The sequence below is a fragment of the Maylandia zebra genome, linkage group LG4, assembly GCF_041146795.1.
Source record: "Maylandia zebra isolate NMK-2024a linkage group LG4, Mzebra_GT3a, whole genome shotgun sequence".
Lineage (NCBI taxonomy): Eukaryota > Metazoa > Chordata > Actinopteri > Cichliformes > Cichlidae > Maylandia > Maylandia zebra.
Window position 1 is genome coordinate 25,293,956 of NC_135170.1, and position 23,023 is coordinate 25,316,978.

The 23,023-nt window shown below is 42.9% G+C and overlaps 4 protein-coding genes across 4 annotated transcripts; 3 read left to right on the plus strand and 1 right to left on the minus strand.

The window, feature by feature from the left end:
• The first annotated feature begins 5,146 nt into the window (after positions 1 to 5,146).
• On the plus strand, positions 5,147 to 6,112 carry LOC143418270 (G-protein coupled receptor 183-like). The gene has a single exon (XM_076882796.1). It carries the CDS (start codon positions 5,147 to 5,149, stop codon positions 6,110 to 6,112), a length of 966 nt encoding a protein of 321 aa, XP_076738911.1.
• A 6,794-nt stretch (positions 6,113 to 12,906) lies between these two features.
• On the plus strand, positions 12,907 to 13,872 carry LOC106675061 (G-protein coupled receptor 183-like). Its single transcript, XM_014408863.3, has one exon. The coding sequence runs from the start codon at positions 12,907 to 12,909 to the stop codon at positions 13,870 to 13,872; it is 966 nt and encodes a 321-aa protein (XP_014264349.3).
• Positions 13,873 to 14,144: 272 nt separating this feature from the next.
• LOC101468718 (zinc-binding protein A33) lies at positions 14,145 to 18,627 on the minus strand. The gene is made up of 6 exons (XM_004559519.4): positions 18,006 to 18,627; positions 17,707 to 17,802; positions 17,385 to 17,615; positions 17,278 to 17,300; positions 16,835 to 16,953; positions 14,145 to 16,738 (listed from the first exon to the last, which is right to left on the minus strand). Exons 1-6 carry the CDS (start codon positions 18,396 to 18,398, stop codon positions 16,200 to 16,202), a joined length of 1,401 nt encoding a protein of 466 aa, XP_004559576.3. The 5' UTR covers positions 18,399 to 18,627; the 3' UTR covers positions 14,145 to 16,199.
• A 1,343-nt stretch (positions 18,628 to 19,970) lies between these two features.
• Positions 19,971 to 22,734, plus strand: tubb4bl (tubulin, beta 4B class IVb-like). The gene is made up of 4 exons (XM_004559520.6): positions 19,971 to 20,143; positions 20,928 to 21,036; positions 21,166 to 21,276; positions 21,367 to 22,734. Exons 1-4 carry the CDS (start codon positions 20,087 to 20,089, stop codon positions 22,422 to 22,424), a joined length of 1,335 nt encoding a protein of 444 aa, XP_004559577.1. The 5' UTR covers positions 19,971 to 20,086; the 3' UTR covers positions 22,425 to 22,734.
• Positions 22,735 to 23,023: the final 289 nt, after the last annotated feature.

Below are 23,023 nucleotides of genomic sequence, written 5' to 3' on the forward strand. Positions count from 1 at the left end.
CTACAGGGCGTACTCCCTAGGGTATCAGCCCCCCCGTTCTTGGCCGTGGAAGGTGAGTACTTTGTTCCTTTGGTCCAGTTTCACCTCTGCATGTGTCGCCAGCTTTGGAGGGCCACTCAGGTGGCACTGTTACGCACCAAAGAATGCAACAAACATGCCGACTGGCATAAAACTCCCGCTCCAGAATACACCATCGGTCAGAAGGTACAGTTGTCCACACACTACATACCTCTTCATACTGAATCTAAGAAACTCAAATCAACCTTCATCAGGTTGTTTGAAATCGCAGCACTGGTTAACCCAGTTTCTGTTCACCTTAATCTCTCTCATAATATGAAAATACACAACGTCTTTCATGTGTTCCAAATAAAGTCATGTCTCTCCAGTCCATTGTGCTGAAGAGAAGGGTGTGAGTGGATTACCTTGCTTCCCCCCCCCTTTGTTTGGTTCTGCATAAACACATTCCCTACTGTATATGTAATTTTTTAAGCTTAAGCTCCATTTGTTACTCTTCTGTTTCTTTTGCACTTGTCCTTATGCTGGTGCACCAATGGTTTGGTTGGAGATGCACAGGCTTAGTGTTTTAATTTGAAAGATGCAGAGAAAGCAGGAAGAATGTGCAGGACACAGTGCAGAACCACAAGAATCCGGTTGTTCAGTGATGACGCGACGAATCCTACTTCCGGTTCTAAAGTAGTCTGCGTTTAATATGGCTTTTGTGTTGTTAACATGTTTAATGTTATGTATTTTCTTCTATTTGATCTCAAAAAGCTCCTAAAACAGTCAGTGATCCCTGTTGACCTCCCTCGGCTTTTATTACCACTAATCATTTATTTAAGCTCAGTTTTTAAAACCTTAGGATGTAACTACAGCCCAGCCCATGCAGCAGTATATGAATGACTAACCTCGTATTGTGGATGGATTATCTCAGTTGTTCTCCTGGCTGAAGTTTGGACCTTTTACAGCATCCTGCCATGCGATTACATTTGTTCCTGACCACCGAGAACACTCACGTTAACTTTTATCGAGTGGAAAAAAAGTTAGCTTGTTTATATTATGCTAACATAGCTGTGTCGCTAGCGGTCACGTAGCACATCATTATATACCAGCTAGCCAAACTTCAGTAACCCTGCAAACATCACTGCTGTTTAGTTTTCTGTCTTCATTTATGCTGGAAGTGATAGCAGAGCTGTACGTTTTAATTTGTTTCCAAAACCCTGCAGTCAGGACATGCTATATTGTATTTAGATAGAAGCTAGCGAGCTAACTTCCTGCTAACTTCTAACTCCGTTAAATGTCATAAATTCCGTTTTCATGGATGCCTGGATGTTAAACTCAATTGTTACACCTGGTAGAGCAGAACGCTGATCATTTTATTAAAGATGAAAGACTTTAGACAGTTTTTCAACTCTCAGTAATGCCATAGTGATCGTTTGATATATGGACCTGCAGCGGAGTTTAGACCCAGACACGGCTAGTGACGTCAGACTGAACAACCGGATAGGAAGGATAGGGGGTGATTGTGGCTCAAAAGTTGGCAGTTCGTCTTGTAATCGGAAGGTTGCCGGTTTGAGCCCTGGCTCCGACAGTCTCGGTCGTTGTGTCCTTGGGCAAGACACTTCACCCGTTGCCTACTGGTGGTGGTCAGAGGGCCCAGTGGAGCCAGTGTCCAGCAGCCTTGCCTCTGTCAGTTTCTACAATGTAGCTTGCCATCAACAGTGTGTGAATGGGTGGATGACTGTATGTAGTGCAAAGCACTTTGGGGTCCATAGGGACTAAGTAAAGCGCTATCCGGTCGTTCAGTGATGACGTGACGAAGCCTACTTCCGGGCCTAAAGTAGTCTGCGTTTAATATGGCTTTTGTGTTGTTAACATGTTTTATGTTATGTATTTTCTTCTATTTAATCTCAAAAAGCTCCTAAAACAGTCAGTGATCACTGTTGACCTCCCTCGGCTTTTATTACTGCTAATCATTTATTTAAGCTCAGTTTTTAAAAACCTTAGGATGTAACTACAGCCCAGCCCATGCAGCAGTATATGAATGACTAACCTCGTATTGTGGATGGATTATCTCAGTTGTTCTCCTGGCTGAAGTTTGGTCCTTTTACAGCATCCTGCCATGCAATTACATTTGTTCCTGACCACCGAGAACACTCACGTTATCGAGTGGAAAAAAAGTTATCTTGTTTATATTATGCTAACATAGCTGTGTCGCTAGCGGTCACGCAGCACATCATTATATACCAGCTAGCCAAACTTCAGTAACCCTACAAACGTCACTGCTGTTTTCTGTCTTCATTTATGTTGGAAGTGATAACAGAGCTGTACGTTTTAATTTGTTTCCAAAACCCTGCAGTCAGGACATGCTATATTGTATTTAGATAGAAGCTAGCGAGCTAACTTCCTGCTAACTTCTAACTCCGTTAAATGTCATAAATTCCGTTTTCATGGATGCCCGGATGTTAAACTCAATTGTTACACCTGGTAGAGCAGAACGCTGATCATTTTATTAAAGATGAAAGACAGTTTTTCAACTCTCAGTAATGCCATAGTGATCGTTTGATATATGGACATATATGGTATATGGATATATGGACGGCTAGTGACGTCAGACTTAACGACCGGATACAAATACAGGCCATTTACCATAAGCGTCAGGTTCTACTTGTGGGAACCTGCTGTGCTTGTCAAACAGGTACAATGATCCTCTGCTGCCCCCTAGACAAAAAAGAAGTAATGCAAATAAATCCCACCCCCTTTTTTCTCTCTCTGTCTCCCTCACTTCTGGATCATTGTGGGTTTTCCTTCTTGTCTTCACATGGAAACAGAACATTGGGTTCTACTTAGCAGAGCCTCAAAATTAACCGCTCTGTGAAACAATCAATCCCAGTACGTCCTGATTCATAACTCTCACACACACAGGCTTTATGCACCTGCCACAGCTTCTTTTCAACTTCACTTGTAACTGATGAGCACTCCATTGGGAATCTAAACTAGCTGTTTTCTTCAGCTACATGAGTGAGACACTGATGCACTAAAACCCAGCAAACACAATTTAGATCTGCTCTCGACTGCTGATGTTTTCCTGCACTTGTGTTCAGTGATTGAGGACAGCATTCATCGCTCCCAGTGAACAGAGAGCATCATCAGACTGGTCCCGTGATGCTCCCTGTCAAAGAAAATTGACACTGGCAAGCTTATCTATAACCTCTGGCACAGTTCAGAGATTTCTTGCTTGTGTAAAAATATCAGCACAATACAGAAACTCTTCGTCACAACAGTCTCTCTACTGAAGAGTCAGCCCCTCATGATGTCAGACAGAACCTCCCCTGGTTGGCGTCAAATACACGACACTTCAGAGAACTTATAAATGAACACCTGTAACACACTCAGCGTCACACTTACTGCTCAGCTTAGAGGAATCATTCAAACAGGTGAGTAGAACATTGAGATGCTTTAAAATGATTTTGTACTTGGGTTTTATTTCAAGAAGTTTGTTTCTAATCAAACTGTTTCACTCAGTATGTGTCCTTGATAAGAGCACAGATGCCAAACCATATATTAAAGTAACAGATCAATAATTCAGATTTGAGGGATTAGAGGTTAACTCTGTTCCAAGAAATTATCAAAGTGACAAATGGAAAGAGGTCTGTTTATTTTTTCCTCGCTTGACATTGCGCACATCTTCATCTTCATCTTCGTTATGCATGGAGTGACTTTATTTAATAAAAAATGGTAGCATCTCTGCGTGCTTTAGCTGTAAAAGGTGTTTTCTATTTAAAAACAAACATATGAACATATCTACAGTGACAAGAATGCTGCAAAGAACAAATCTGAAATTAAATTTAAAAAACATGTGATTTTTGGTGGGTAATTACAATATGAGTTTTCATAAAACATGACAGAAGTGTTCCAAATTTCAAAATCAAATATTTAATAGCCTTTGCTTTCATGCATTATTGGATGCAGTGCAATACAATAATCAGCAAAAATCACCTCATCAGAATTTTAAAAATGCAAATCAACATCAGTACAGTGCTGTGATCCACACCTGATTAAACCCTCAGAAATGTGTTCTTTGTAAATTCTGTAATATAGACTTCATTTTCCAGTGATTGCCCAAAGAAATATACAATTGATTAGATGTGACATTTCCAGGGACGAGCATCTTTGCCAAAGATTACTCCTCCCGTGATTAGTCCCACCGGAGTGTTTGTGGCCTGCAGCAGAAGCACCTCAGAAACATCGCCCACTAAGGAACAGAGCTCAAGAAAGATCTGTATTATAGCAGAACAGTTCCCTTGATGGCAAGGAACAGTCACAGCCTCTGGCTTTAATAGTTCATTACTGGAGGTAGCTCAGGTGTACTCCATTTAAAAACGCTTGCACTTTCACATTGTTCAAATCAAGCTGACTACGAGCTGCTGCAAACATTCCCGAAGCCCAGAACAAAACCTGATATTTATCAATAAAAGCTGCAGAAGAAAAATCAAAAATCTTCTTTTAGGACCCAAAGACGGAGAACCTAAGCTTGTGGCTTATGAATGTTTTTATTCCATCAGTCCACCTTTGATAAAATTCATTTTCCAAGTTATCATCCTTCTTTTTTGAAATTAGCTTAAAGATGAGCTAAATGTCAGAAATGGGCTTTTAAAAGCTCCCAGAAATGACCAAATTCCCACTGACATTACTTACATTAATCTTGAACAGAATATGACCTTTTCCATTTTAATTTGGCAATCACTGCCCTTTTTATCCTTCTGTGAAAGGGTGGTGCTTTTAGAATGACTCTCTTAAGTGAGTTACATGTTCCTAGGGGGAGTCACGTTTCCCAGAGGAGAGTCCGCACAGACACAATAACATGATAACAGCCTGAGGAGAGGCTCTGACGGTGTTTGTGACATGTTTTTACTGTCTGGGAATGGTCTCTGGAGCTACTTTATCTCTACTTGTAAGATAAATCTCAGCAGGGATTCTAATTAACAGACAGGCTGTGGCTTCACAGATGTAAAAGAAACCAAAACACTTTAATAATTGCATGGCTTCAGTGGTATCAGCTGCTGTTTTCTACGACTGGTCAGAAGTAGCTCAATAATCCTTCTCGCTCCTCTCCCATCAGACTGCTGATTTTTGTGGTAGCACAAACATGGACACAAATGATTCATCACTCAGCTCAACATCCATCCTGACCCAGCTGCCTCTCAATACCACAGCATTCATAAACAGCACGGCAACATCCTTCAGTGTGTTTGATGGGTGCGAAAACCTGATAGAGGCCATTCTCTTTGACCTGGCCATGCAGTGCATCAATGTAATTGTGGGTATCCCGGCCAACTTACTCGTCATTGCTATTCTCATCCACAATCGCAAAGAGCCCTCCACTTCAGACATATTCTTGGGCTGCTTGGCCTTCATGGATGCCTACTTTGGTGCAATGACCCCCCTGAGCTTTCTTAATCTCTACCTCTGGCAGCTCAAAGAGGTGTTGTCTGCCCTTAAGTTCTCCTTTGGCGTGAAAGACACCAGCGGTCCGTTGTTCCTCTCCTGCATCTGCTTGGATCGCTTTGTAGCTGTACTCTTTCCAATCGCTTTTGGGCAACTTAAACACTTCAAGTACAGGTTAGGCCTCTCAGTGCTGGTGCTCTGCCTCACCTTTGCCTACTCAGCAGCCAAGATGGTGGGAGGACTCCCCAACTTTGAAAAGCTGTTCACCGGTGAGGTAGTGGCAACATTTACTTGGATGATGGTGTGTAACGCAAGCATCCTGTGGGCACTGAAGAAGTCCACCGGTGGAGGGAAAGATGCAATGCACCCCATGAAAAAGAAGGCCTTCAAGATGGTGCTCTCTATCCTGTGTATCATCGTGTTCAACTACCTGCCACTTGTTGCTCTGTTTCCATTTGAGGACTACTACTCACCTGATGTGTTTCGCTGCTACGTGCAGCCCGCGGGTTTTGCCTTTCTGAACATCAGCAGCACAATCCAGCCCCTTGTCTACTTGTCTCGTCTAGAGAAGGTGCCTTTCCTCTCTGACGCCTGCATTAAAAAGATTACTTCCTGTTTCAACCCAGAGAAGAACCAGAATCCACAGGAGCAAAACCCACCTGCTTAGATTCACAAAATATAAAAATATAACACACATATTAAAATTTATGAAAAATAATTGTCTGCAACTGTGAGAGTCAAATCCTGAGTGTAAAGTCCTGCTTTGTTTGTTTGTTTTTTCACAGTTTACGTTTTACTTGAATGCATTTTTTTCATAATCAGTGAAAGAAATCTGTATCAAAGATTGAATCAATAATTAATCAACAAGTAGACAATGTTAAAATTATAAGCATTTTAATTTCATGTTTTCATAATGTGATGAATTTCTACGAGGAACATGTGAACTATTTGATTGTGTTTTGGCGCCACCGTGAGGACAAAATACATCAATAAACTTTATCCTTCCAGTGAATGTGTGGACCAGTGACTGTGGTGAGGTTGTGAGGACATTTAGGCTCAGAATCCCAATCAGCATCATACTGATAGCAAAAGGAGCATCTATCTGTTTCATGTGTGATGTCTTTCTCAAGGTGCATGGTGCAGGACGGGGTGTATACATTCCCCACATACCTCTCCAACATAATAATGAATGAATAAGTCAAACAGTGAGTTTTTAACAAGGGTTAGTGTTTGCCACACACCAAAAACTCAGCTGCACCACTACAGGGAAAAAACACTACATATGATTTTATGAGTCTTTGCCTACCTGCCCCTGAGCCCTTCACTGGTGAGCTATCAAAGTGTGCTGGGTTTTAATGCAAATTTTGTTGAATTTTTGTCAACAAAGGAGTTTGTTTGAAGATGATGGCGCAAAACTTGCAGTTTTTGTTCACTTGTTGTGCGACTGCACACTGCAGTGGGCTCAGGTGGTTCTCCGAGCCGACCCCGAAATAACCTATCCTGCTTTTCTGTTAAAGTTTAAGAGTGTGTTTGACAAGGGGTCGAGCGCCAAAGCGGCGGCTCATTGCCTGCTGAACTTGAAGCAGGGGCGGCAGACCATTGCCAACTACTCCATTGACTTCCAGATCCAGGCCAAAGAAACTCACTGGGGAGAGAACGTGCTGCGAGGTACCTTGTTAAATAATCTTTGTGATGAATTTAAGGACGATTTGACAATGCGGGTATTGCCCACCTCTTTGGGTGCATTGTTAACATTAGGTAAGTCCCAATTCCTAGGCCGCAGCCACCGAAGGCCGATTACATCACAGCCAGGCAACGACGGCTGGCCCAATTTAAAGGCTGCACCAAATGTGGCTAAAAAATGTCCCTGGTTTTGAAGGATGGGTCAATTGCATCCTTCCTGGCCCAGCCTACCCCCGAATTCATAGCACCACCCAGCCAATTCCAGGTATGGTCATCCTCACTTTATTAGTTATGCTGCAATAGACATAGGCTGCCGGGGGATTCCCATGATGCATTGAGTTTTTCCTTTCCAGTCACCTTTCTCACTCACTATGTATTAACAGACCTCTCTGCATTGAATCATATCTGTTATTAACCTCTGTCTCTCTTCCACAGCATGTCTTTTATCCTGTCTTCCTTCTCTCACCCCAACCAGTCGCAGCAGATGGCCGCCCCTCCCTGAGCCTGGTTCTGCCGGAGGTTTCTTCCTGTTAAAAGGGAGTTTTTCCTTCCCACTGTTGCCAAAGTGCTTGCTCATAGGGGGTCATATGATTGTTGGGTTTTTCTCTGTATCTATGAAGCGCCTTGAGGCAACTTATGTTGTGATTTGGCGCTATATAAATAAAATTGAATTGAATTGAATCCGGAAACCATTCAGAAAACATCAGTTTTATTTGTATTTCAAGCTCCTCAAACACCGTTTGTTTTAGGTCACCACTGGTTGCAACAACATAACCCTCATATTAATTGGAAGAAGACGTGCACGTCTGGGTGGGGGGAGTGCCACATGAACTGTCTTAAATCTGCCACTCCCCCCGCTTCCGCATTCAAATTGCCACCAGTCTCCCAACCCCTAGATCTTTCTCTATTGCCATCGGTCTATCGCGACCTGGCCAAAGTGTTTCGTAAAGATCGAGTTCGGGCATTATGCACCCCACAGGCTGAATGACTGCGCAATGGAACTGCTCCTGCACCCATCCTGGCACAACCCGACTTGCACCTCCAGTTTATCGTGGAGGTGGATGCCTGGGATTCTGGAGTCGGCGCCACCCTCTCCCAGCAACGAGATGGTAAGCTATGGCCCTGTGCCTTTTTCTCTCGCCATCTCTCTCCTACAGTGCCCAACTATGATGTGGGAGACTGGAAGTTCTTTGCAATCAAACTGGCCTTGGAGGAGTGGAGGCACTGGTTGGAGGGCATGGCTCAGCCATTTATCGCTTAGACAGACCATAAGAACCTGGCTTACTTACATGGAGCAAAATGACTCAACGCACTGCAAGCCAGATGGGCTCTTTCCTTCATCCGCTTTAACTTCTCAATTACATACATGCCAGGGTCCCGGAATGTGAAGCTGGACGCTCTGTCCTGGCAGTTTTCGACGCACAAGGAGAAACAGGATCCTGAGCCCATCCTTCCAGCAACTTGCACTATTGGAGCAATCACATGGGAGATCGAGTTGGCCGTTTGGGAGATTAAGAGCCGAACCGGATCCTGGAGGAGGGCTCGCAGGGCAATCTTTGTTCCGTCCACCGTCCACTCCCGGGTGCCACACTGGGCTCATACCGCCTGCTTCACATGCCATTTAGAAGTAAACAGAATGATTACCTTCATCCAGCGCTATTTCTGGTGACTCACCTTGTCACCAGATGCTCAGGAATATGTCTCCACCTGCTCTACATGTGCCCGAGACAAATTGGGGAATCAACCACCGACTGGCTTGCTACAACCACCAGCTCAGCCGTGGTTTAATATCACGTGGACTTCGCCATCGGCCTACCCCCGTCAGCAGGTAACAGCACAATAATGACTGTTGCTGATCAGTTTTCTAAACCTGCTCACTTTGTAGGACTTCCTAAAGTCACATCGGTCCTGGAGACAGCCCAGCAGCTCACTAACCACGTGTTCGCCCTCCATGGCATCCCGGAGGATATAGTATGGGATCATGGACCTCAATTAACCTCTCAGGTATGGAAGGAACTCTGCTCACCTCTAGAAGAAAAGGTTAGTCTCTCTTCTGGTTACCACAGAGCAACGGACAAACGGAGCACGCCAGTCAGGAGCTGAAGACTATGCTTCACTGCATCGTCGCCTCCAACCAAACCATCAGGAGCGAGCAATTGCCCGGGGTGGAGTATACCCACAACAGCTTGAAGTCTTCGGCTACAGGGCGTACTCCCTAGGGTATCAGCCCCCCCGTTCTTGGCCGTGGAAGGTGAGTACTTTGTTCCTTTGGTCCAGTTTCACCTTTGCATGTTTCGCCAGCTTTGGAGGGCCACTCAGGTGGCATTGTTACGCACCAAAGAATGCAACAAACATGCCGACTGGCATAAAACTCCCGCTCCAGAATACACCATCGGTCAGAAGGTACAGTTGTCCACACACTACGTACCTCTTCATACTGAATCTAAGAAACTCAAATCAACATTCATCAGGTTGTTTGAAATCGCAGCGCTGGTTAACCCAGTTTCTGTTTGCCTTAATCTCTCTCATAATATGAAAATACACAACGTCTTTCATGTGTCCCAAATAAAGTCATGCCTCTCCAATCCATTGTGCTGAAAAGAAGGGTATGAGTGGATTACCTTGCTTTTCCCCCCCCATAGCCCCAGACCAGTTCCCAAGTCACTGTAGGAATAGATCTATATTATATATTATATTATATTATATTATATATATTTTTCCCTGACCAGAACTCTGTCTGCATGTGAATCCATCTGTCAGCCATGACAAGATGTCCCCACAAGGATATGAAAACACAACTCTGTGTGTGTGTGTGTGTGTGTGTGTGTGTGTGTGTGTGTGTGTGTGTGTGTGTGTGTGTGTGTGTGTGTGTGTGTGTGTGTGCAAGTAAGTGGGTGTATGTACTGGTGGGAATTTACCTGCATCTCTCTCATGCAGATGAGACTGGAGACAGCTGGATGTCTGTGGACAGTCTCTGCCTCCTCTGTACGCACACATGTTACATCACGGTTTAAATCCACAATAAGACAATAAAATGCTGATATCTCACATGCATAGCATCCAAAGCACATTTGCTATTTGATTTTAATTATGTTAATTATCACAGTGTGTTGCATGCTGTTGATGGTGCTGTGATTAGGTTTTCTGCACAATATCAGTAGCAACTTTTCTAATAATTTTGCTTTTGGCAGACATATGCTAAGGCCTGATTCTGACTAATACCAAAGACTGAAGCTCGCCATCATAGGATTGTGTTTACTTTGTAAATGTATAAATGTGAAACTGATGGTCACATCTGGAGGAAGAAAGATTTATGTAATAGATGAAGGTGGAAAGGATAGATTGTCAAACAGGTACAATGATCCTCTGCTGTCCCCCTAGTCAAAAAAGAAGTAATGCAAATAAATCCCACCCCTTTTTTTCTCTCTCTGTCTCCCTCACTTCTGGATCATTGTGGGTTTTCCTTCTTGTCTTCACATGGAAACAGAACACTGGGTTCTACTTTAACCGCTCTGTGAAACATTCGGTCCCAGTACATCCTGACTCATAACTCTCACACACACAGGCTTTATGCACCTGCCACATCTTTTTTCACCTTCACTTGTAACTGATGAGCACTCCATTGGGAATCTAAACTAGCTGTTTTCTTCAGCTACATGAGTGAGACACTGATGCATTAAAACCCAGCAAACACAATTTAGATCTGCTCTCGACTGCTGATGTTTTCCTGCACTTGTGTTCAGTGATTGAGGACAGCATTCATCGCTCCCAGTGAACAGAGAGCATCATCAGACTGGTCCCGTGATGCTCCCTGTCAAAGAAAATTGACACTGGCAAGCTTATCTATAACCTCTGGCACAGTTCACAAATTTCTTGCTTATGTAAAAATATCAGCACAATACAGAAACTCTTCATCACAACAGTCTCTCTACTGAAGAGTCAGCCCCTCATGATGTCAGACAGAACCTCCCCTGGTTGGCGTCAAATACACGACACTTCAGAGAACTTATAAATGAACACCTGTAACACACTCAGCGTCACACTTACTGCCCAGCTTAGAGAAATCATTCAAACAGGTGAGTAGAACATTGAGATGCTTTAAAATGCTTCAAAGGCCAATGTGATTTTGTACATGGGTTTTATTTCAAGAAGTTTGTTTCTAATCAGACTGCTTCACTCAGTATTTGTCCTTGATAAGAGCACAGATGCCAAACCATATATTAAAGTAACAGATCAATAATTCAGATTTGAGGGATGAGGGGTTAACTCTGTTTTGCAAGAAATTATCAAAGTGAGAAATAGACAGAGGTCCGTTTACTTTCTCTTCGTTTGACATTGCGCACATCTTCATCTTCATCTTCGTTATGCATGGAGTGACTTTATTTAATAACAAACGGTAGCATTTCTGCGTGTTTTAGCTGTAAAGCAAAAAACATATGAAATTATCTACAGTGACTAGAATTCTGCAAAGGACAAATCTGAAATTTTTTTAAGAAAAAATAATTTTTGGTGGGTAATTACAATATGAGTTTTCATAAAACATGATAGAAGTAATCAAAATTTCAAAATCAAATATTTAATAGCCTTTGCTTTCATGCATTATTGGATGCAGTGCAATACAATAATCAGCAAAAATCACCTCATCAGAATTTTAAAAATGCAAATCAACATCAGTACAGTGCTGTGATCCACACCTGATTAAACCCTCAGAAATGTGTTCTTTGTAAATTCTGTAATATAGACTTCATTTTCCAGTGATTGCCCAAAGAAATATACAATTGATTAGATGTGACATTTCCAGGGACGAGCATCTTTGCCAAAGATTACTCCTCCCGTGATTAGTCCCACCGGAGTGTTTGCAGCAGAAGCACGTCAGAAACATTGCCCACTAAGGAACAGAGCTCAAGAAAGGTCTGTATTATAGCAGAACAGTTCCCTTGATGGCAAGGAACAGTCACAGCCTCTGGCTTATTATAGTCCATTACTTGAGGTAGCTCAGGTGTACTCCATTTGAAACAAAACATTCACATTGTTCAAATCAAGCTGACTACGAGCTGCTGCAAACATTCCCGAAGCCCAGAACAAAACCTGATATTCATCAAAAAAAACTGCAGAAGAAACATCAAAAATCTTCTTTTAGGACCCAAAGACGGAGAACCTAAGCTTGTGGCTTATGAATGTTTTTATTCCATCAGTCCACCTTTGATAAAATTCATTTTCCAAGTTATCATTCTTCTATATTGAAATTAGCTTAAAGATGAGCTAAATGTCAGAAATGGGCTTTTAAAAGCTCCCAGAAATGACCAAATTCCCACTGACATTACTTACATTAATCTTGAACAGAATATGACCTTTTCCATTTTAATTTGGCAATCACTGCCCTTTTTATCCTTCTGTGAAAGGGTGGTGCTTTTAGAATGACTCTCTTAAGTGAGTTACATGTTCCTAGGGGGAGTCACGTTTCCCAGAGGAGAGTCCGCACAGACACAATAACATGATAACAGATAAGGAGAAGCCCTGACGGTGTTTATGACATGTTTTTACTGTCTCTGGAGCTACTTTATCTCTACTTGTAAGATGAATCTCAGCAGATCAGAAGCAGGGATTCTAATTAACAGACAGGCTGTGGCTTCACAGATGTAAAAGAAACCAAAACACTTTAATAATTGCATGGCTTCAGTGGTATCAGCTGCTGTTTTCTACGACTGGTCAGAAGTAGCTCAATAATCCTTCTCGCTCCTCTCCCATCAGACTGCTGATTCTTGTGGTAGCACAAACATGGACACAAATGATTCATCACTCAGCTCAACATCCATCCTGACCCAGCTGCCTCTCAATACCACAGCATTCATAAACAGCACGGCAACATCCTTCAGTGCAGTTGATGGGTGCGAAAACCTGATAGAGGCCATTCTCTTTGACCTGGCCATGCAGTGCATCAATGTAATTGTGGGTATCCCGGCCAACTTACTCGTCATTGCTATTCTCATCCACAATCGCAAAGAGCCCTCCACTTCAGACATATTCTTGGGCTGCTTGGCCTTCATGGATGCCTACTTTGGTGCAATGACGACTGTGAGCTTTCTTAATGTCTACCTCTGGCAGCTCAAAGAGGTGTGGTCAGCCATTAAGTTCTCCTTTGGCGTGAAAGACACCAGCGGTCCGTTGTTCCTCTCCTGCATCTGCTTGGATCGCTTTGTAGCTGTACTCTTTCCAATCGCTTTTGGGCAACTTAAACACTTCAAGTACAGGTTAGGCCTCTCAGTGCTGGTGCTCTGCCTCACCTTTGCCTACTCAGCAGCCAAGATGGTGGGAGGACTCCCCAACTTTGAAAAGTTGTTCACCGGTGAGGTACTGGCAACATTTACTTGGATGGTGGTGTGTAACGCAAGCATCCTGTGGGCACTGAAGAAGTCCACCGGTGCAGGGAAAGATGCAATGCACCCCATGAAAAAGAAGGCCTTCAAGATGGTGCTCTCTATCCTGTGTATCATCGTGTTCAACTACCTGCCACTTGTTGCTCTGTTTCCATTTGAGGACTACTACTCACCTGATGTGTTTCGCTGCTACGTGCAGCCCGCGGGTTTTGCCTTTCTGAACATCAGCAGCACAATCCAGCCCCTTGTCTACTTGTCTCGTCTAGAGAAGGTGCCTTTCCTCTCTGACGCCTGCATTAAAAAGATTACTTCCTGTTTCAACCCAGAGAAGAACCAGAATCCACAGGAGCAAAACCCACCTGCTTAGATTCACAAAATATAAAAATATAACACACATATTAAAATTTATGAAAAATAATTGTCTGCAACTGTGAGAGTCAAATCCTGAGTGTAAAGTCCTGCTTTGTTTGTTTGTTTTTTCACAGTTTACGTTTTACTTGAATGCATTTTTTTCATAATCAGTGAAAGAAATCTGTATCGAAGATTGAATCAATAATTAATCAACAACTAGTAGACAATGTTAAAATTATAAGCATTTTAATTTCATGTTTTCATAATGTGATGAATTTCTATGAGGAACATGTGAACTATTTGATTGTGTTTTGGCGCCACCGTGAGGACAAAATACATCAATAAACTTTATCCTTCCAGTGAATGTGTGGACCAGTGACTGTGGTGAGGTTGTGAGGACATTTAGGCTCAGAATCCCAATCAGCATCATACTGATAGCAAAAGGAGCATCTATCTGTTTCATGTGTGATGTCTTTCTCAAGGTGCATGGTGCAGGACGGGGTGTATACATTCCCCACATACCTCTCCAACATAATAATGAATGAATAAGTCAAACAGTGAGTTTTTAACAAGGGTTAGTGTTTGCCACACACCAAAAACTCAGCTGCACCACTACAGGGAAAAAACACTACATATGATTTTATTAAATGTAGTTAAATGTGTTTTATACAGATCTATATTTGCTTTCCTACTGAGTGAACATTCATGCCATGCTCAAATGTATAAAGCAGACATGGCATACAAACCAATTGAAAAAGCCATCTTAACAACTAAATCTGTCTTCCAACACCTCTATAACCTATAATTAAGACCTGCTATATCATCCTCTTTAAATCCCAACATAAAGCGTGATTGTAAAGTTTACAGTTCATCATTTTAAAAGGGTTTTTATAACAAGGAGCTAATGGGGTCTCTGGAAAGTTATTATTCCACACTACTTACCCCTGTAAAGTTATTAGTTACTCTCATACTTGTGGTTTTGAACTAAATCAATTAACCAAAATATATTATGTTTGTACATTAGATAAAGATAGGGTAGAAATTTCCATCTTTGTCCTAAGCTAACCAGCTTCTAGCTTTTGTTGCACATACAGTCAATGAACATTTTGTTAGGTACACCTGTTCAGCTGCTTGCTAAAGTAAATATATAATCAGCCAATCAAATGGCAGCAGTTCAATACATTTGGGTAGGTAGGCATGGTTAAGACATCTTACTGAAGTTCAACTTGAGCATCAGAATTAGAAAGGATTTAAGTGACTTTGAACGTGGGATTGCTGTTGGTGCCAGATGGGATATTGTGAGTATTTTAGAAACTGCTGATCTAATGGGAATTTTCCACACAACTATCTCTGGAGTTTAAAGAGAATGGTCCAAAAGAAAAGGGATTATATTGCATCAGTAAGCCTTTCCTCTCAGTTCAAAGCAGCAACTCAAAGAATCACACATTAGATGGGCTACAGCAGCAGAAGACTGCATTAGGTCCTGTCAGCTAAAAACAGGAACCTGAGGCTAAAGTTCATACAGGCTGAACAAAACTGGACAATAGAAAATTGGAAAAATGATCCCTGGTCTGATGAGTTTTGACTTTTAATGCAACATCCACATGGTTGGATCTGAATTTAATATAAGATGAAAGCATGGGTCCATCCTGCATTGTCTCAACGGTTCAGTGGGGAATATTCTTGGCACACTTTATACTGTTAAAATGCCACAGCCCACTTGAGTATTGTTGCTGACCATGTCCATCCCTTTATGGTAAATGGACTGGTTCTCATATAATGCACTTCTACTCTACTGGAGCGCTCAAAGGGCTTTATGACCAAAGTGTACCCATCTGCTGATGGCCAATTCCAACAGGATATTACAGCATATTACAAAGTTCAAATACTCTTAAATTGGGTTTTATGACAGTGAGGTCACTGTATTCAGATTAGCTCCACAGTCACCAGATCTCAATCCAACAGAGCACCTTTTGGATGAGGTTGGAACAGGAGATTTGAATCACGGATGACAAACCTGCAACAACTGTGACACTATTGTGTCACCATAGACCAAAATCTCTGAGAAATATTTCCAGCACTTTGTCGAATCTGTGTCACAAAGAATTAGGGCAGTTCTGAAGTCCAAAGGAGGTCCGACATTGTACTAGCAAGGTGTACCTGATATAGTGTCCAGTGAGTATACATCAAGCCTGAAGAAGGAGCAATATTCCCATTACAGTAAAATGACTGCTTCAGTGGTAACATTACAGCAGGTCACTCCTCCCCACTTTGATAGTTTGACATTCATTTCATCCCGGGATTACATTTTCTCGCTTGATAAAGAATAAATGAGTCGTCCACTTATTGCCGCAACATTGTGACAAGTACCCTCTCTGGCAGTATTCGCAATGGATGACTGCTCTGTGTATAAAAATATGGAAATAAAGGTTCAGTGAAGGAGTGTGTAAATGCATATAAGAGTGTGTTGTCAGTGGCGTCAAAAAATGACACCGTTCCCTTGTTGTAATCGAGCTGAACTTTGACCTGCTTAGGTGTTCTAGAAACTGTCAGCAGGCTGGGTGGGGAGGCCATTGCTCTCAGGTCTCCATCCCGGAAACATAAAGTCCAGAAGCCATTCTTGGGCCGGGCAGAGATCTCTGTGTTTCTCGGTACAGACATGGAGGCAACACCCAGGAGCCAGTCATGATTACTTCCTGTTTCCACAACCCAGTGGTGACTTCCTGAGCCTAGTGCGGTCATGCCTACCACTTCAGCGCTCATATGGAAGCGCTCTGGGTTGTCAGGACATACACTGGGCTGCTTTGAGTAGTGCAGGGAAGTGAGATCGTCAGACAGGATGAGGCAAGGGTGTGCTGTGTTTGGATCTAAGGTTATGGGAGCTAAAAGACAGGAAATGTGCCAAAAACAATGATCTATTAATATTTTGTTGTGCAATTCTTAGGTAAAAGCGAATAATAATATTTAGGTATACTTACTATAATCAACATGGTCCAGGATTTTTTCCCAGACTCTGTACTTGAGGTTGTAGAGGTGTTTAGTCACATCAATCAGCAGCCCAGACATGTTCTCTGAACCAAGCACTATGCTTTTACATCTGTGATAACAACAGATGTCTTACACTGAGGATATGTGACACTGAAATTATTCTTCATCTCAGTAAACATGAAACAATAACTTGGGGGTAAAATGCAACTGACATATATCAAATCAAAGGTTTATTTATTCAAGTATTAATGATTAAGATAAATGTGCTTAGCAAAAACTGAATGTATACCAATCAAGTCTGAACAGATCCCATTAAACTTAACATTTTACACTCTACTCATGTAAAAAAAAGAAAAAGAAAAAAATGACACAGACCATTAATAGGTAATTACATATTTTGCACACATTTTTGTTTGCCTTTTAATAAACCTACCGGTCTTGTGTGTCTTTAAAATTCTGGGGGAGAGAAAAAAAAACATGTTAAGGCAGAGGCTTTTTGCAAACAATAAGGAGATAAGCTTCAAATTGGACAACACAAACCTTCAACAAAACCATATCGTCTTCTTTCAGCTGTTCCTGTATGATGGCGATGGTCTCCGTAAGACACGTCACCTCAGCTGAAAGCTCTTTCATTTTCTCCTTCATCCCTGCTATCTTTTCTTCTTCCTCTTTTTTCACAGCAGCTAATCTAGCCGACTCTTCGCGGTAGAGGACTTGATGCAGCTGCTCAAAATGGTTCTTGATCATTTTCTGTGTCTCCAGCGCCTGACTCTGTGGGGGGGAGATTATCACAAGCTCTTTTATTAGGTCAGGCATATTTTCCTGACAAATATGAAACATCTGTCAGCTCATCACAGGTTACCTTGATGCACATTAGTGTGTTATTGGACGGCATGTTAATTCTTTTGAGGTTGTCCAGCTTTTCTTGCAGGCTCTTGAGGGATAAAGCAAGTTCGTCCTGGAAGTAAAGCAGGCCTCAGTCAACAGACACCAAATTTAATGTGTAAAGTACTTTAGGTACTGCAGATCTGAGTTAATCCCTGAAAGGGTGCATTACATTCAGGCCTGACTTGTGGAGCAGCATTCTACCATAAGGTGTTACCTTAAAAGCAAACTGCAGAATTTGTTAAGATAACCAATAGCTATGTTTGTCTCCCTCACCTTGCAGTCCAGCAGTGCCTCATCTATAGGCGAGCAGTCGTGGGTCTTGTGCAGTTTGGACGACTGACACACCACGCAGATGGGCTGTTTGTCATTGAGGCAGAAGAGTTTCAGCTTCTCTCCATGAAGATTGCAGTTCACCTTGTCTTCCCCTTCCACTGAGCTCAGCCTCCTGACCTGAAGAACAGCCTCGCAAACATTTTTTAGCGCCAAGTTGCATGGAGGGTTGCACTTTGAAGCTTTTTTCCTACAAACTGGACACTCTCGTATCCCTGTGTCCCAGCAATGTTTTAGACAGCCCCTGCAAAAGCTGTGACTGCATGACAACAGAACAGGGTCTGTGAAAATGTCACAGCACACTGGGCACGTAAGATCCTCCTCTGGGAGTGACATGGCCAAGAGCTCGTCACGTATATAGAATAAATCCACAACTCCAACCAACAAGTCCTCGAGTTTAAGTCCTTAATGACTCCACGGTAAACAGCAACAACATAGTAGCATTATCACACCTAATTAAACTTGTCCCCAGAAAGCCTTAAAGCGTATGGACAGCTTAACTATTGTTCTTGACATGAAGTTCCAAATGCTGTTTTTCCTGTGCATGTCTACTGTGGGAGTAACATGAATCATGCAGCAGCTGAAAAAAAAGAAAGAGCCTGCATGCAGCATAGCTGGAAAGCAGGAAATAAAGCCCCATTGGCTAGTTGTTGAAGAATGGTGGAGGGTAGCTGGTAACTCAGAGCAGGTCTGGAATGTAATCATTCAGGATGTGACTGTTTTAGCGTTGACAGCCCATCCCACCAGCAAACCTTTGTTTTTACCTGGCCTTAATCTGCATACTTAAAAACTCACCATTCAATTACAGACTGGGAAGTTTTAAAAAAAATCAAACTATAAAAAAAGGGGAAAAAACAACATCCAAACTCATACATCGGTGAACTGAGTGGCTCCTCATTCCCCATGTTTCCATTCATAGTAAGGCTTAGCTCTTGTAGCTGTTGAGTTTCGACACAAACAAGCTAAACCTGCTGTCAGCAACGACAGCAGGCCACATTTTAAGACTTGTGAAAATTAACGTGCTGGGTACAAAATGATAAAAGAGACACCTTTTACGATCTTCAAAAAGAAAAAAGAAAAAGGTGCGCAGCTCAAGATGGGCAGAATATAAAATAGGTGGCAGCCAAAAATAGATTAAATGCAGACAGCATTTCATCTGAAATCGTACTTTTAGTACGGTTTAAGTCTGAGGAGAAGGCAGCAATTATTCTGTAAGAAGCTTTAGATGTATCCAATGTATAACAAAATGAAAGGATCTTTATATATAAACAGGTAGCCATGATATCCTGTGCAAAATGTAACTGCAACTTTAAAAAACTGGCTTTCTTTTTTTCAATAATGCCTGCACTGTGTTGGTGCATTTTCATAAGGCCACAGGCTTACATATTTACTAATATTAAAACGTCAGACATGTAAGGCCTCAGACTGACGTGAATGTTTCTGCTTTTCCTCTTTACTTCTTGTGTGCAAACCATGAATTGTGTTCCAGAAACATATTCAGCCACACGAGATGAAGATAAAAATAAGCACGGCAAAAGCCATCCTGGGTCAGACAGAAATGGGTCAAGCACTGATATTATGGAGGGAATCATGATGTGGCTTTTTTTAACCTTTTTTTGGGGGGGGGGGATAACATCAAGTTAATGCGTTCAAAAGTACCAAATAGTCTCTACATATCACTTTAAGGCAGCTGGATGACTGGTGTTGTTTCATGTGAATATTTTTTTTTGGGGGTGTGGGGTCACTGAGTCCGTGAGAATAACGAGACGACCTATTGACACCTGATGCAGCTTCCTCGCATCCTATCCGCCATTTCCACCGCTTTTGGTTCCTCCCTCTCTCCTCCAGTCTTTGGTTGCCATGGCGATGACGTCAAGTTGCACCACCGTTTCAGCCCAGTAGACGGTCTTAGAGGCGGTGCAACAAAATCCCGGACGATCGACTGCAGGAGCCATCATCCTGTGAATCTCCTCTGCTCAGATTCCCGTCTCCTACTCGACCGTCCTCTTACCCACCTGTCCAAAATGCGCGAAATTGTGCACTTGCAGGCCGGCCAGTGCGGAAACCAGATTGGAGCCAAGGTATTTCTTTCTGATTTCTTTTGCTCTATTTCGGTTTTTTTCAATCCGGTGAGCCGTGTGCCGGCTGTCATGCAGGCACTCAGAGGAGCTCCCCTAATCCATCTTCCAGAAATTCTCTAGAACAAACTCTGTGCGGCGTATTTTCTTCTTAAAGCTCATTACATTCCAGAGAGAGGGAGAATCAATCCACAGACGATTTGCTCATTGGCATTCCGTGCAGGGTTTCACACCGAGGACAAGACTGATTCATGCACTGGTATATGCAGGAGAAATTAAGAAATTAAGATTTATGCGACTTTATGCTTTAATAATTCCATGCATAACTCACATTTAATATCGCTACATTTTTGTCGAATTTCCCATGCGAGTATATCAGCGATTGACTAGAATAGTAATGAAACCTTATTGTAGATGTAGGAGCAGCCGCCCCTCCCCCTCCATATTTATGACCTATTTTTGCCTGATTCTTTTCCAGCCACTTGCTTCTGAAAAAAAATGTCTAAATTTAAACTGAATCAAACTGCAGTATTATCATTTTAACACTGGCATGGATTATATCTTTAGTATAATTAATCTTGTTGGCTATATGGCACCAAAGACGTTTTTACTTTTCAGATTATTGCCATCTGCCAGATCAGACTAATAGACTGCTCTTTTGACTCTACATGCACCAGAAATACACACTAAGCTTTCTAGAAATGTAATTAAAAGTATATCAGCAAATACGTAACTGGAATGAACTTGCATCCCACCTTCCTCTCCTACCACGCTTGTTTTGTTTCAGTTCTGGGAGGTGATTAGCGATGAGCACGGCATTGATCCCACCGGTACCTACCATGGAGACAGCGACCTGCAGCTAGACAGGATCAGCGTCTACTACAATGAGGCCACAGGTTGGTTGCAGATTCACCTCTGCTGCCGTACAGACTGATTCGCATACATATCTCTGTTTTACATCACATCCAGCGTGCCTCTTAAAATTACAAGGAATTATATTGTTCATTCACTTTTGACTGGTTTAGGTGGAAAATACGTTCCACGAGCCATCCTGGTGGATCTGGAGCCTGGAACGATGGATTCGGTGAGGTCTGGTCCCTTTGGACAGATCTTCAGACCAGACAACTTTGTCTTTGGTAAGCTGGGTGAATTTTGTTAATCGAGCATACTATGCTATGTCTTTCCTGTGCATCTTACATTATAAATTGGAATATTTTTGACTACAGGCCAGAGTGGAGCTGGAAATAACTGGGCCAAGGGCCACTACACTGAGGGAGCAGAGCTGGTGGACTCTGTTCTGGATGTAGTGAGGAAAGAGGCTGAGAGCTGCGATTGCCTCCAGGGCTTCCAGCTCACTCACTCTCTGGGCGGAGGCACTGGCTCCGGCATGGGCACCCTGCTGATTAGCAAGATTCGCGAGGAGTACCCCGATCGCATCATGAACACCTTTAGCGTGGTGCCTTCCCCCAAAGTGTCTGACACCGTGGTGGAGCCTTACAACGCCACCCTCTCTGTCCACCAGCTGGTAGAGAACACAGATGAAACCTACTGTATTGACAATGAAGCCCTCTATGACATCTGCTTCCGCACGCTCAAACTCACCACTCCAACCTACGGAGATCTCAACCATTTGGTGTCCGCCACCATGAGCGGGGTGACCACCTGTCTGCGTTTCCCTGGCCAGCTCAACGCCGATCTCCGCAAACTAGCCGTCAACATGGTGCCCTTCCCCCGTCTGCACTTCTTCATGCCAGGGTTCGCCCCGCTCACCAGCAGGGGCAGCCAGCAGTATCGCTCACTGTCTGTGCCTGAGCTCACTCAGCAGATGTTCGATGCCAAGAACATGATGGCTGCCTGCGACCCACGCCACGGCCGCTACCTGACCGTGGCCGCAGTCTTTAGAGGTCGCATGTCCATGAAGGAGGTGGATGAGCAGATGCTGAATGTGCAGAACAAGAACAGCAGCTACTTTGTCGAATGGATCCCGAACAATGTGAAGACCGCCGTCTGTGACATCCCACCCCGTGGCCTCAAAATGGCCGCCACTTTCATTGGCAACAGCACCGCCATCCAGGAGCTGTTCAAGCGCATCTCCGAGCAGTTCACCGCCATGTTCCGTCGTAAGGCCTTCCTCCACTGGTACACAGGCGAAGGTATGGATGAGATGGAGTTCACCGAAGCCGAGAGCAACATGAACGACTTGGTGTCCGAGTATCAGCAGTACCAGGATGCCACCGCTGAGGAAGGAGAGTTCGAGGAAGAGGGAGAGGAGGAAGTTGCATAAAACCTCCGCGCAACTGGCTCCCTGAGCTCCTTTCACCTCGCCCATTACCCCCCCTTTTCACTCCCCCCCCCATCATGAATTGAATGGTTCGCCACACTTGAACAGATCACTGTTGCTCTAGTGTTAGACATTGGTGTTAACTGGTGCTAGTGAAGTTTTTGGTTCAAATGTTTTTGTATGTCGTGAATGCACTGAACTACTGACATCCTCACATCTGTCCTGTCATTGCCTTGCCGAAGTCAAAAGCAAGTGATTTTAACTGTGAAGCCTTGAAACTGGCGAAAGAATAAAATCTAATTTAAATGCCAAATTAATGCCTCTTTGGGGGTTTTTGTTTGTTTTCTTTTACTGATTAATTTGACGTGCGATCCAAGATTTCTCTTCACCTTACAGCATTAAAACTCCTAGTTAGCAAGTCTATTCTACAACATATAGCTACAAGGACTTGTGCTACACAATGTTTACTAATACACTGCCGGATGTATACTTCTTTAAGAGAATTATCCTAAATATACATAATGGTTTGGTGAATCTCTCAAGCTTCTCCAGATTTAATGTTCTTCACTTCATAGATTTTCAATGAGATTCAAGTGTAGGAC

Coding starts and splice junctions, on each gene's coding strand:
- LOC143418270 (XM_076882796.1), top strand. CDS start 5,147: ATGGACACAAATGATTCATCACTCAGCTCAACATCCATCCTGACCCAG.
- LOC106675061 (XM_014408863.3), top strand. CDS start 12,907: ATGGACACAAATGATTCATCACTCAGCTCAACATCCATCCTGACCCAG.
- LOC101468718 (XM_004559519.4), bottom strand. CDS start 18,398: ATGTCACTCCCAGAGGAGGATCTTACGTGCCCAGTGTGCTGTGACATT. Junction 17,301..17,384: donor ACGATATGGTTTTGTTGAAG/GTTTGTGTTGTC, acceptor TCTCTCCCCCAG/AATTTTAAAGACACACAAGA. Junction 16,954..17,277: donor TTTAAAGACACACAAGACCG/GTAGGTTTATTA, acceptor TTGTTATCACAG/ATGTAAAAGCATAGTGCTTG.
- tubb4bl (XM_004559520.6), top strand. CDS start 20,087: ATGCGCGAAATTGTGCACTTGCAGGCCGGCCAGTGCGGAAACCAGATT. Junction 20,144..20,927: donor GAAACCAGATTGGAGCCAAG/GTATTTCTTTCT, acceptor GTTTTGTTTCAG/TTCTGGGAGGTGATTAGCGA. Junction 21,277..21,366: donor ACCAGACAACTTTGTCTTTG/GTAAGCTGGGTG, acceptor TTTTGACTACAG/GCCAGAGTGGAGCTGGAAAT.